This window comes from Moschus berezovskii, chromosome 10, assembly GCF_049115385.1.
Source record: "Moschus berezovskii isolate FMDL1 chromosome 10, NW_MosBer_1.0, whole genome shotgun sequence".
NCBI classification, from domain to species: domain Eukaryota; kingdom Metazoa; phylum Chordata; class Mammalia; order Artiodactyla; family Moschidae; genus Moschus; species Moschus berezovskii.
In genome coordinates, this window is record NC_142469.1 from 101,550,256 (window position 1) to 101,564,903 (window position 14,648).

At 44.2% G+C, this 14,648-nt stretch overlaps 1 protein-coding gene across 2 annotated transcripts in view; it reads left to right on the forward strand.

Annotated features, from left to right (window-relative positions):
• The window catches only part of SNX9 (sorting nexin 9), an 87,276-nt gene that overhangs the window by 49,707 nt on the left and 22,921 nt on the right, over positions 1–14,648 (forward strand). Inside the window, exons 5-10 of one of the 2 annotated variants that reach the window (XM_055432785.2) lie at positions 1,034–1,123; positions 6,512–6,677; positions 8,559–8,706; positions 9,953–10,037; positions 12,328–12,453; positions 12,569–12,686. In XM_055432785.2, the coding sequence (XP_055288760.2) occupies positions 1,034–1,123; positions 6,512–6,677; positions 8,559–8,706; positions 9,953–10,037; positions 12,328–12,453; positions 12,569–12,686 (733 nt within the window). The remainder of the gene's footprint in view (positions 1–1,033; positions 1,124–6,511; positions 6,678–8,558; positions 8,707–9,952; positions 10,038–12,327; positions 12,454–12,568; positions 12,687–14,648) is intronic. The other variant, XM_055432786.2, reaches the window with a different exon arrangement.

Consider the following 14,648-nt stretch of genomic DNA (forward strand, 5'->3'; position numbering starts at 1 on the left):
GGCCCCTGTGCTCTCTCCTCCTCCCTGCTCTGCCCAGACGCCCAGCTCTGTCTCCTCAATTCAGAGACCAGTGGTCTTTGTGTGGATTCCCCGTCCCTAACCTGAGGCCTGGAAAGTCTCTCTCGGTAGGTGTCAGGTCCCCTATTGCCTGTTGGCCAGTGATTTGAAGACAGTTTCTTATATAACGTCTCTTTTAGTTTTAAGTGGAAGCATAAACTGGATCCCAGTTACTCCATCGTGATTGTCTTCTTTGTGTATTATTAGTTGATTTCCAAAACTGAATTTATTTACATTTACAAAATGGAAATCATACCACCACTTTGTTCAGAAGGAAGTTATACCTGGAAAGTGCATTCTCAAACACTGTATAAATGTTAATAGTCATGACTCCCTACTAGATAGTTGTGGAGCTGGGGTTCGAAGCCTGGAAGTTGGGCTCCAAGGTTGTCCTCCTCATAGCGATGCTGACTTGGCCACTGCCTGGCTCCTGGGAGCATGTTGGTTATCTCTTCTCAAGTCAACTCTGCACGCCAAGGTGGTCAGCGGCGCAGGAGGGCACAGAGTTCACGGCCTCGCGGACTGTTCTGTGCTCTTAGCCTGTTCTGGGTAGGTTCTTTGTGGCTGTCGGGTTCCAGGAAGCTTTGCTTATCTCACATCTGGTGGCTTTGAAAGCACTAGTTCAACATCCTGACATTTTTTAAAGATTGGCGTTGTTTTTCCTCTGGAGTTCTTTTTCTGTGACTGTATGACTTGCGTCATATTTGTTCCATTCCTTCTGTTCTGCGTATAATTACTTTAATACTTCAGTGATACTGTGTGTTGTGACAACAGTCTTTAGAATATATATTAATGCACGGAGGATAATTCACTACTATACAGTAGGGGCTTTGGTTTCTGCATGTAATGTTTGTGCATGAGTGGCATGCTGGAATTTTCTGCTGCACTTAGCCCTGCTGTGCATTTGCTGTTTTTAGCTTCGGCATACTTCCCCCCCCCCACCCTTCATTTACTGAGCACCTTTTTTTATTTTAAGGTGGATATTTTGGCTCAGATTGCTTGTCTTGAAAGTCTCAGCCAATCACCACCTTCTTCATCTTCTCCTCCTCCTTCTTCCATAAATAAGGTAAAATTCAATTTGAAACCCTTAGAACTAATCCTTTTTCCTCAAGCAAGGTGTCGTTTCCAGTCAAGTATCTAAAAATAAAGGTCCTCTTGGGAACATGGTAACATAGAAAGTGCAACCTATAGGAACTGAAAGGGTGATTGGGATTTATACCTTGGAGACCTTTCAGCTAAGACTTTCAACGAGACTTGATTGATGAATTTATTCCATGGACAGTGAGGTCTAATGAAGGATTTTTAACCATGGAGTTGACAGTCTAAATGGCTTTGATGCTGTAAGGGGGGCCAGCCCTGAAGAGAATGATGACTCAGTAGAAAGGAGAGAGAAGGAAGGGCTGGGAGCAAAGGAAAGGAGAGGCCCCTTGAGACCTTAGCGGAGGAGCAGAATGCATCATTGTGCCGCCAGACGTCTGCAGGTGAGGGACGGAAGGGGTTCTTGGAATTGAGAGCAAAGAAGTCAAGAGGCCAAAGGATCATTAAATCGCTTGTTCTATAGCTCAGTGGCAGCTGGGGTAAGGCTTTGAAGAAAAGCAAGATCTCAGCCTTCAGCGCACAGAAAATGTGCCAAGACCCCCAAGAATCAAGAGTTGCTTTTGAACTTTATGGCAAAACATTTCTGTCTTCTTTCTCTTTCTTATATGTATCTGAAGGAAACAAATCTTTGGCTAGACTAGAAAGTATTTTAAGTGCCTATAATCACCTATTTGAATAAAAGTTTCTCTATTAATGTGATCTGGCATTGATTTGAAAATATAATTGATGGTCTTTTCCTCTAAAGTGTAAACTAATGGGGATCTACTCAAAGATTACCAAGTCATCAGGCTTTTCTCTATGTTCTGAATGAGCCCCATGTGGTAAGATGACCTCTGCTGAATTTGTGCTATGTGCTAGATACTCTGTGAGATGTTTTATATGCATTATGTCGTTTAATCCTTACAAAAGTCCTGTGAGGAAGTTAATGCTGTTATACCCATTCAGTAAGTATGGAAACTAAGAGAGATGGAGTAAATGGCCAAGTTCATACAGCTAGTAAGCAGTAAAGCTGGGATTCAAACCCAGATAGACAGCTCTAGAGCTTGAATTCTTAACCACTGCACCCAGGAGAAGTTTACTTGAGTCAAATCGCTTACAGTTTCATAAAGGGATTTAACATTCAACCTGTGGTCTGTTTACTTGAGTCAAATTGCTATAGTTTCATAAAGTAAAGTGAAAGTGGCTCAGTCTTGTCCGACTCTTTGTGACCCCATGGACTGTACCATCCATGGAATTCTCCAGGCCAGAATACTAGAGTGGGTAGCCTTTCCCTTCTCCAGGGATCTTTCCAACCCAGGGATCGAAGCCGGGTCTCCTGCACAGTTTCATAAGGGGATTTAAAATTCAACCAGTGGGCCGGTGTTCTCATCCTTGCCCCCCTTTCCATGTATTTGTGAGATGCACAGCTTTCTTGCAGGCTTGGCGCACAGATGAGGGTGGAGCGTGAGCAAAGGGAGGGATGTGGGAAAGTCTGGGAGACTGCAGCTTGACGCATAGAGTGAGGATCAGTGGCGACTAGTGAGGGTGGGGAAGTCATGGAAGGAAAAGGTAGGATTCTGATCAATGGACTGATGAGCTTAGAATCCATCCTGTGGTCAGTGAGGTCTAGTGAAAGGTTTTGAAATAATGCAGTTGAGTTGGTGGGGCGGGTGTCACCAAGAAGGGAGGGAAAAGAAGAGGATGAAGACCTGGCTGGGTAACAAGAGGAAGGAGAGCTGGCAGAAAGCAGAGGAGAGGCTTGGATGACCGTGTGACCAGATGCCTGCAGTCAAGGGACGCAAGGGTGATTGGGGTGGAGAGCAGAGGAGCCAGAGGCCAGAGTACAGGAGTGGCGGGTTCAGGGGGAGGCAGACCCTGGCAGGCTTCCTGAGCTGGTTGTTCGGTACTGCTATTAGAGGAGGGACCCTGAGGGCAGTGAAGGTCACCGAGAGAGTGATGAGTCAGTAATAGAACCTGGGGAGATTTCTAGCTGGTCGGGTTTGAAAGATTTATCAGCAGAAGTCAAGTTGAAACAAGATAGAAGGAATATTCCTGCAGGTAAGGGGGGATTGGGACAAAAGCAAAGAGTGATTTGCCAACAAGGATTTCATCACCTAGGTAGAGGGCTAAGATCCTGCACATGATCCATCATAATGCACTAATTATAAACAGTTCATTAATGAAATAGTTTTTCAAAGAGTGCCATGTTATGTGTTTCAGTTTCTTTAGGACACTTGCTATGAATTTCGTCACCTTTGGTCCTCCGTGTTGATGGAACGCCTTTCTCTGATGGTTACTCCCCAGCAGGGCTGGGCTTTCACTCTTCTGTTGTTCTAGATTCAACTCTTCTCTTCCTTTTCCTCAGTAGTTGATAGAAATACCAGACGAATATATGTACTTACTGTCATGTTACCATCCAGAATTTGCATACCTTTGCAAATACCATCCAGAATTTGCATACCTTTTGAAGTTTTTATTGTAAAAACAAAACCACCTGGTTTAGAGTCTGGAGAGCACAGAGTATCTGTTCGCCACCCCCACCCCCCCGAAGAAAGCTGCGGAGGAAGGGATTCTCTTAACTGCGGTGTGACTGGCCAGCTCTCAGCACGACAGCGTTCTTTTCCAGAATCCACTAGAGTGGCTTGAGAGGAGCTCCTTGTCAGCCATGTATTTGAAAAACTGACAGTCATATGGATGAAATGTCCTTCTGACGTTGAACAAAATCATTAGTAACGTCATCTTTTTTTCTTGAAGGTACAGGAGATGTTAGAGTGTGATCACATTTCCTCTGTAAAACGTGTGCTCTGTTGACGCCTCTGGGAGGTGGCTGGCAGTTACCCCCCATATGTCAGCTGGTGAAGAGTGAGAAAAAACCCAACCACGGTGGCATTCTAAAACATTAGAGAGGCGTAGGAGGCCGTTTGGGTAATTTTCTTGCAAACCTTTCTCTTTCTCTAATATCAGTTTTTTTTCATTTTGTTTATGTGAGAAGGATGACTTCGATATTCCATGTCCTTGAATTAATAGATTTCAGCATTGAAAAAAAAATTTTAAGGCACTATTTGTTTTCCCTAAATTTATCTACAAATTTAAGGTTCAAATGAAATCGCATTTTTTAAACTTGACATATTGTTGTTGTTTAGTCACTAAGTCATGTCTGACTTTTTTGCGACCCCACAGACTGTAGCCCACCAGGCTCCTCTGTCCATGGCATTTCCCAGACAAGAATACTGGAGTGGGTTGCCATTTCCTTCTCCAGGGGATCTTCCTGACCCAGGGATCAAACCTGCATCTCCTGTATTGACGGGTGGATTCTTTACCACTGACATACTAATCCTAAAACTGAAGGTTGTTTTAGTTTTAAAAACAGAAAACTGATGCTGAAGTTCACTGTAAAAAAAAGATGTTATGGTAAAGTACAAACTTTACCGTATGATATTCTGTCTAGTGGGCTCCAAAGTAGTTTTGGTATTAGAGGAATAGATTATAGGAAAGAGTCCCAGAAATAGTAGTCCAGGGTATGGTAAAGGTGAATTTCAAATCAGTGGGGAGAGAATGAATTATTCAGTAAATGATGTTAGGGCAACAGATGACTACAGGAAAAAATTAATGGATTCCTATATTGTTTCTTATACTGAAGTCAATTCTATGCAGGTTGCAGATTTAAAATTTAAAAATCTAGGACGAACCTAGAGCCCATTTTACAGAGTGAAATAAGTCAGAGAAAAACAAATGTCGTATGCTAGTGCATATGTGTGGGCTCTAGAAAATTGGTGATACAGCTTGCAGGGCGCCAGTGGGGACACAGCCATAAAGAACTGGTCTGAGGGCTCAGTGGGGGGGAGGGGCTGGGGAAGAAGCAGAGGGGAGCGCGGGGGCTGCCATATGTGAGCTGGGTTGCCAGTGGGAGTTGCTGAATGACTCAGCTCAGACTGGGGCTCTGGGACAACCTCGAGAGGCGGGGAAGGAGGTTCAGGAGGGAGGCGACATGGTATACCTATGGCTGATTCATGCTGACGTATGGCAGAAGCCAACACGACGTTGTAAAGCAACTATCCTTCAATTAAAAGTAAATTATTTTAAAAATCAAGGAAACAAAAAAACTGTGGTTGCCTCTGGCTCCTCTTACTGCAGTATTCCTTGAAGTAGGGTGCCATGTATTGCCGTTCAAAAATTTTATTTATAACATTAATAAACTATAAAATTATGCAAAAGAATAATGAGAAAATATTTTAAAAATAACTTGGCGTGATAGCCCCATTTTATGCGAGACGCCACCCCTTGGCACGTAGTAGGCGTGCAGGAAGGTGACTATATGATCTCTTTCTAAAGCAGTTTGACAAAATCTTATCAATTTTATTAATAAATGCACACTTTGATTAGCCCAGTAATTTTCTTCCGGGAATTTCACATAGATGTATTGGACATGTGAGGAAAGATGTATAAGGATGTACACTGCAGCATTACTAACAGTAGCAAAACGCTGCAAACAAGTGAGCATCAGCATGCGCTGTTCAGATGATGGGAAACAAGTACAAGGGAATTCTGTGGAGTCGCGTAAAAGAATGTCATCGTCCACGTGCTGATGTATGAATACCTAGGAGAGTGTTGCAGGCTGTGGAAAAACAAAAGAGAAGTGCAGAGCAGAAAGTGTAATTGGGGCTCACTTAGAACATGTTTAAAGCAAAAAGAATCTCCCTGCGAGGCATGTGTGAGTATGTACGTACAAAGGACTTTGTTAGGAGTCGTCATCTCTGAGAGAAGATTGACATCTTAAGGTGGTGGGAATGCTTTTATATTTCATATCCTTTTATTCTTTTGATTTTTTTTTTACTTGGAACATAATACCTTTTGAAATAAAAATTAAAACAGTTAAAAATACAGCTGTTTACTATCAAGCAGTTAAGGTCAATAAAGCATATTATTAGCATATATAATCTCCGAAACATTAAGTGGGGGAAAAAAAGCTGGCAAAGAGATACAGACAGCACAGTGTTGTTCAGGTCAGCTTTGAAAACAGAAAATAGTTTTTATTTATGAATATGTCACATACTCTGTTACACAGTGAGAGTGTCAGAACACGCGTGAGAACAAGAGCAGGTTCAGAAAAGCAGTTACTTGGGGGAAGGGGGAAAAAGAGAGTTTCTCTGTTAACAGTTGTAAAGTTCCTGAGCAAACACGGCAAATTGCTAGCAGTAAAATTTGATTGATGCTGCTTTTTGTGCTTGCCTACATGTTTCTAAAATTTTATTTTTTAATTATTTTACATTTCTATCAGTTTTTTTTCAGCTCCCCTATTCAGTTGCTTCCTACTGAATTGAGTAGTGCTTTCTAGAAGTCACAAATACCCTCTCCTTTTTTTTACCCCTAACAACAGGTCAGCAGTGGCAGTGACCCCTGGTCAGCCTGGAATGCTTCCAAACCTGCAAACTGGGAAAGCTCGGACGGCTGGGGAGCCAAGCCGGAGGGGGCCGCAGCCCAGAGAAGCGCTGCCAATAACTGGGACTCGGCCTTTGGTCATCCCCAGGCCTACCAAGGACCAGGTGAGGGAGGGGCCACCCTTAGAGAGCATCCGAGTCGAAGCGGGTTTAATCGCAGGAACTGTGGTCTTACTCACTAATGGCAAACTTACTCTTCTGAATCTGAATGAGGTAATTATTCTCTTCAGTCCACTCTCGGCTCCCTGTCACGAGAACCTTGTCACACGTGCAAACGCTTGCATGGACCAGGTTCATAAAGTGAAACAACAGAGCAACCCCGTGGGGCTGCGGAGGACGGAGGTGGGTCGGGTTGATGCTGCTGCAGGAGGGCTGGGCTGGTGTTCCTCCAGAGAGGCTGGAAACCTCGATTTTTTGTCGTCGTCCACTTTAAAATCCTCACTACTAACACATTTGTTTTAAATCCTGGGCCAAAAAAGTGTGCAAATGGATTGACTGGTTTATCACCTGCCGGTTTGTGACCTCTGACCTCGCTGTTCTACCATTGCCTGAACTACCTGTTTGACTCCCCGGTGCTTAATGGACACTGAGGCAAAGGAAGACTTTCTAAAAGGAGAAACAGTTCAGGAATTAAGAAAGGTTATTTGTGTCTGTTCTGAAATTAAGAGACCCGCCCATTATTTTGTAATGACCCCTGTCTGAGCACCTTGTGCCCAGAACTGAGTGTGCTGGATGGCAGGAGACTTGGGGCGGGACCCTTGAAGGGCGCAGGGGCTGCTTTCCGGCTCCCACCAGTGGGGCCAGCGCTGAGCTGCCGGCTGGCCCGGGAGGTGGGGGCTGGGTCCAGACCAGACTGCGGACATCGCTTCTGCAGTGACGTGGCGTCGCTGGAATCCTGGCCCAGATCCTTCTGGTGCCTTCTAGTGTTTTCTTTTTCCTTTTGACATTAGTCTCTGGGCTTCTCGTGGTGGCCCTCTCAGGGCGGAGATCCCAGGGCACTTTCCTGCCTAATGCTGAAGGGACACCTCAGGCCTTCAGAGGTGGGAGACAGAGGCACAGAACAGTGGCGGAGGGCGGGAGTTCAACCACACCTGACACGGAGCGGATCATTAGAATGCTAGGCTCCCAACGCTGGTTAGTCACTGCCTGTCCCTGTTTCTTTCTTCCTCCTCCACCCCCTTGTCCTTCTCTGGCCTGCGTTATTAGTGTTAAGTCCTTTTCAAAGATCTGTCACCCTTTGTCCTCCCCAGTCTCTTGGCTTAAAGGGTATTTGACCTGTTTATTTGCAAGTTTATAAAGCTAGGTTTATCAATGTGTAGGTGGCCCAGGGGTAAAGAATCCATCTGCCAGTGCAGGAAACACAGGAAACATGGATTCGATCCCTGGGTTGGGAAGATCCCCTGGAGAAGGGAAGGGCTACCCACTCCAGTATTCTTGCCTGGAGAATTCCATGGACAGAGGAGCCTGGCGGGCTACAGTCCATGGGGTTGCAGAGAGCCAGACCTGACTAAGAGCAGGACAGCACAGCCAGGCCTCTAGCAGACCTTCCCTGCGCTCCACCAAGTATTTGCTTGGCATCTTTTGGCCGCACTGCATGGCATGTGGGATCTTCGCTCCCTGACCAGGGATTGAACCTGAGCCCCCTGCGTTGGAATCACGGAGTCTTAACCACTGGACCGCCAGGGAACACCCTCCAGAGTGTTTTTATCATTGACATTTATCTGAAGTTACGTGGCCCAGCAGCCCTCTCTAAGTTGTTTCTGACTTTCTTTCGTGCTGAAAGGCAGAATCCTCAAGACTCACAACTGTAACTCACAAGCGTAACAACAGAGCCTGTACTCTTCGCATCTTTGTTGTCATCCTGACCGTGTACCCTTTTCTTCTTTAAAAAGTTGGCTAACCCAGTTGTAGCTGTTACCAGAAGATTAAGTCATCCCGTCTTCATCTGGTCTCTCTTTACTGACAGTCTTCTGCTCTCGCCTCCAGCAACTGGTGATGATGATGACTGGGATGAAGACTGGGACGAGCCCAAGTCGTCTCCTTACTTCAAGGACTCAGAGTCGGCGGAAGCAGGCGGTGCTCAGCGAGGAAACAGCCGGGCCAGCAGCTCTTCCATGAAGCTGCCACTTAACAAGTAGGTGTAAGAGCTGGGGGAACAGGGCTCTCGTGTGAGGGGCTGTGATGAGACAGGGGCTGTTTCTCTTTCCAGTGATCACAAAGTTTGGGGCGTGATGTGATCGTGTCTGTTTTTTTATTTGGCTCTTAGCTTGGAAGCTTTTTTTTTTTAAGTGAAAAATATGTTCCGTTTAATGATCTTCCAAATACTCTTTTTTACCTTTATCAACTCATGGCATATTGTTTCATTGCTGATGTCACAGGAAAGCTAAAAATAACAACGATAACTTTTTTAACTGTTGACCGTGTACTGATCTGATACCACGACCAGGCTTTGTGCAGAGCAGTTTGTGTGTGTTCCCTCACGGTGCTCTCACCCTCTTTGTGGCGCATATGACCTCCTTTACTCTCGGAGAAACTGAAGCCCAGGGAGGTGAAGGGAACGATACGGGCCCCTGGAGCATCACATTGGCCTTTAGCTTGGTTTAGGAATGAAATCAGATGTAATACAGCTGGTTTTTGTAGAAATAAAATTTCTTTTCCTATTTTAGGTGTTTTGCTTTCTGAGCATTTTTACACCCTGTTTATTAAAAAAAAAAAAATTCTAAAACTCAATCTTGTCTTCTTTAGAAGTTGCACTTTGGGTGGGTATACACTGATTCCACCTTTTCTTCCATTTTAGAACTTTGCCTTGGGTGTAGATTTGATTTCTGGAAATAGCCAAGTTTATTATGTTTGAGGTCTCTAAGAAGACAGGTTCCAAAGACAGTTTCCAAAGAAAATGGCACAAGTACTATGAACAGTGGCAGTTGCTTTGGGGTGATTGGGCCTCCTGAGGGAGAATGTGGGAAAGCAGCTTTAAGTTGGATGTAAGATTCTAGCATGTGGCCTTCGCCCCATGGAGTCATCTCAAATTGATATGCTCAGTACTTTCTTTCTACCTCTGTACCTGGGGGACATTTTCTAGTCTGCCCTTTGGTCTTCGTGTGGTGATAGAGTGTCTCAGATCAAGCAAACCGAGTACCCATAAATATCACACCTTCTGGAGTCAAACTGTCCTCTTACCAGATAAAGCTTAATTAAATGACTAATTGGCTTTTGAACAATCTGATTACGTCAGGTTTCATTTACCTTAGTTTCCTGGTTCCAGTACATCTGAAAGACAGAACAAGTTCAAACTGTTGTATTAAGTAAATGTGGACGAGAGCTATAGAATTCTTACAAGGAAAAGGATAAGACTCACGAGCGTTTGTCCTCATGATCAGATTTCCTGGATTTGCAAAACCTGGGATGGAACAGTATTTGTTGGCCAAGCAACTGGCAAAACCCAAAGAGAAAATTCCTATCATTGTAAGTTTGGTTTTATTTAATTTTTTGCTTTATTTCTAATTAGGCTCTTGTATAGTATCTTAAAGAAGGTTATTAGTCATTTAGAAAGTATTCTTAAACATATTTAATGCTCCAAGTAGGTAATTGACAATATACTAAAAGTATAAAAAATAGCTTAATGCCCATTATTGTCTAGGCATTCTTTATTTTTCCCTTTTCAGACTACTAGTAATTGAACAAATACCCATAGTATATATGTGTTTTTTATAATATTTCTTTTTCTGAAATGTCTTGAAGTTGCCTTTTACATGCTGTTTTTCTACTAGCCAAACATATTTAGCTTATGAACGCAATTCAAATATTTAGGTTTCTACCTCAGCAGAGTACATGCATGTTATCAGAATAAGTTCCCTTTTCCTCTGTGTTGGTAATAGTTTTCTTTCATTAAATCAGTTGTCCAGTTCATGATCAGGAGCTAGCAAATGAAAGCTGGCAGTTAGTGACACCGTTCAGAATATCCATCCTTGAACGACTTGCTCATAAGATGATACAGGCTCCGTGGTTTCACCCCCATGTTGACTGTGGATAGATTTTCTAAGTGTTACCTAGCTGTACATTTCCAGATAAAATTTTAGAAAAGAACTGTAGCTATCTTCTTCTGACCCTGATGAGTTAGTCATGTAACTGTAAGTTGCGAGTAGGGCAACTTATACTCAAGGGGCCTTGAGTGTAATTACCATGGACTCAAATAAGGAGGAAATAATCTAGTCTTATTCTATAATCTTTGGGTCCTAGCAGGCTCAATAATATTGCAAGAATGACACAGTATTTTTTATATTACTTGTTCCTACTTCTTTGGAATGCTTGAAATCCTGGAAAACTCCAGAGAGAAGGGCTGTGACAAAAGCCCTTTAATCCTTCTTCCCTGAAAGCAAACTTGGGGTGATTATCTTCTGAATGGTTAGGTTAAAGATTTTTTTTTTTCTTCAGATGTTTTTGAAGATACTAAACATGTATCCTGTTCTTTTCATTAAATTTTAAAACTCCACAGAATCAAGAGCCTATGGCCCCCCTGCCCCTCAGATTCTCATAAGCATAAGACTTTGTCATAAGTGTGAGAGTGCTGGAACAGAGCCAAAGGACCCCGGCATTTGAGTTGTCCCACATATTTTAGGCAGGCCTGCCTGTGTGGGCTTCTTGTGTGGAAAAGGAAGTGAGGAAAGCCATAGAGGCTTCAGAAAAACAAGAAAAAGCAGAGACCTGGTCCTTTGGTTTTAAGGTGTAGCATCCCAACCCACTAGTAAAGTAATGACCTCATGGATGTTGAGCCCTGGTTGGTCAGAGTCTCCTCTCTTGGGCCCCGTCACTGAGGGAAGTTCCCCAAGGCCCCTCTCAAAGGTTCCTGCCCTGCAGCTTCAAGAGAGTTTTCTGGATCTGGGTCCCTCTTGGAGAATCATAATATTAATCACTTGTCAGAGACCTTTAGTCCCTTATTAAAGCTCGGAGAAGGCAATGGCACCCCACTCCAGTACTCTTGCCTGGAAAATCCCATGGATGGAGGAGCTTGGTGGGCTGCAGTCCATGGGGTCGCTAAGAGTCGGACACGACTGAGCGACTTCACTTTCACTTCACTTTCATGCATTGGAGAAGGAAATGGCAACCCACTCCAGTGTTCTTGCCTGGAGAATCCCAGGGACGGCGGAGCCTGGTTGACTGCCGTCTGTGGGGTCGCACAGAGTCTGACACGACTGAAGTGACGCAGCAGCAGGCCCCAGTCACCGTCCTCACCTAGTAGCCTCTGAACTTTCATACCTTACCTCGCTTTTTCCTCCTTTCACCTTGAAAAAGAATTAGGGCATACAGAAGATGAGAGTAAGTGTTGAGGAAGTTTGATGGCAGTTAGGCATTGCTGAGACAGCCAAGTGTGTCGTTTTATATTTCACAGAACTATTAATCTGCTGTAGATTTGAAATGTTTAAAAGCTAGCCCTTCATTACACATAACTGGGACAGCTGGACTGGAGAGAGATTGTGTCCTGCCCAGCATCCTCTTGAGGAAAGGCAGCTCGGCCCCTCTCTGGCCTGAGTTGCCCACACGGGAGCAGAAGGGTCTCTCAATTAAATGCGTTCTTCAAATAGAACCTTAGTAAGAACAGAGAACATTTATGTAGATAACTTCTCAAAGAAGAGCAAGAATGACTCTCCTACTCTCCTAAGGACTTCCAGCCCTAAAAAGAATCATTTGATGATTTATATAAATTGTGTTAACTAATCTTCCATGTAACAAAATTGCCTCTCCCTGCAATGTGTAGGTTGGAGATTATGGCCCGATGTGGGTTTACCCTACCTCTACGTTTGACTGTGTGGTAGCAGATCCCAGGAAAGGCTCCAAAATGTACGGTCTGAAGAGCTACATTGAGTATCAGTTAACCCCCACCGTAAGTATCCAAGTTATCAAAACAGAACCGTGCTTACCTCACTAGGAATGGCTTGCTTTTTTCTATTTTCTGTAGTTGATGTTGGTAACTTTTTTCCTCTTCCCTTCTCTTGTAGAACACTAATCGATCGGTAAACCACAGGTATAAACACTTTGACTGGTTATATGAGCGTCTGCTGGTTAAGTTTGGGTCAGCCATTCCAATCCCTTCTCTTCCAGACAAGCAGGTCACAGGTGAGTGTGTGTGTGTGTGACAGAACTTAAGACAAGTGAAAAGACTCCAGTTAGAGTATTCTGATGCAGATCAGAAATGGCGCTTTCCATCCTCTAGTGGAGCAAGATGTGGGAGTCTGGAAACAGCAGCTAACTGCAGCCATAAATACATACAGATACAAACACACACAGAGCAGCTGACTGCAGCCATAAATACATATGTAGATACACATACACACACACATATATAGTTCACACATTTGGGAGTTGCCTAAGGAAATGGTAACCCACTCCAGTATTCTTGCCTGGAGAATCCCATGGATGGAGAAGCCTGGTAGGCTACAGTCCACGGGGTCGCAAAGAGTTGGACACGATTGAGCGACTGAACAGAACAGAACAGAAACACCTAACAAAAAGGTTTCATAAAATTTTCTGTCAAGAGTTCCTGTGTACGTAAGTATCTTGAATTCTGACGAAGTCACTGTGTCTTTACTGCTACACCTTTTCCCATCTTTGTGTCTTTATTGCTAACCCTTTCCTATAAAAGAAATATATGCCTTTTTTATATGTGAAAAATGACACCTGGGAAAAACAGGGATAATCCTAATAGTCTAAGGTAGAAATTAAAATGTATGACCCAAATAATGTAAATGCTTTACATAGTCCAGCTGTGTCATTTTCATTGGTGGTGCTGTGCTCAGTCCTGTCAGACTCTTTGCAGCCCTGTGGACTGTAGCCCGCCAGGCTCCTCTGTCCATGGGATTTCCCAGGCAAGAACACTGGAGCAGATTACCACTTTCTCCTCCGGGGGTCTTCCCAACCCAGGGATCAAACCCATGTCTCTTGCATCACCTGCATTGGCGGACGGGTTCTTTTAACACCGCACTACCTGGGAAGCCCCTGTCATTTTTATTACAAGTCTGTAAATACCAGATGTATACCCACAGAGCTTCTAAGTGTTAATATAGGAAGTTACCAAGTTTTCTATGCAGTTATTTTGGTGACTACTGATATTTAAATATTTGTATTTATCATTGATAATCACCCTCTCCCTTTTCTTATTTATTTAAATGTCATTTACCCCCCACCCTCACCCCCAAGTAATCTTCTAGTAAATAATCCACAGTGCTACCAGAGCCCCTTTTAAATGTGCAGTCAGAGAGTATTTTTCCTATGTCTGTTTTGAGAACAATCAGTGATTTTTTTTTTTAACCCTTTAGCCTAATTTAGAAATCGGAATGTTAGTACTCAGGAGTCAGTGTGTTTGTCTTGGAATAAAAGTTTGTAAAGAAGCTGAACTTCACGTAGAGATTAGAGTCTCCGTGTCTAGCTAGAAAATACATGACACTCTTAAGTAGAGAGGAAGACTTGAAAGCTGGGGCTGGGACGGTGCAGGAGGGGTGGAGGCTCACCTGGACGGGGGAGCGGGGCCCAGAGAGGACTCGGTCCTCACTCAGCAGGACTGAGGTAGAGACGAGAGGGGGCTGGGGGCTGCACCCGCCCAGGGCAGAGCCCGCCCAGGTGGCCCGGCCTGCAGGGAGGTTGGTCCCGACGTGCCAGGCGTCACGTGTGCCCTGCCCCTCACGCACGGGTGCTTTCAGCTCAGACACACGCAGGTGCCACTCAGAAGTGCTGGAGAAGGGATGTGATGTGATTCCAGAGCTCACGCCGCGAGATGTGGACTAACTAATCCTCAGCTAGAACCAGTGACCATAGGATAAGGAAGTTATTCTCCTTAAAGTATGGCTTTGTGCTTTGCTTTGTTCAATGTGTATGCTTCTCTGAAATTTTTTGAAGAGATGGAAACTGTTTTCAAAGAAAATTTTTTTATTTTGTGGCAAAAGTTTTCAAAAATTTCACATTGTCCTAGCAGAACGGAGGAATGGGCCTGGATTGCCCTCCCGGGGGGGGTGACACCCAGGCAGCCCCTCGAGGCGCCGGGGTGGCAGGTTGGGTGCGTGGCTGCTTCCTCCTGCTCAGACT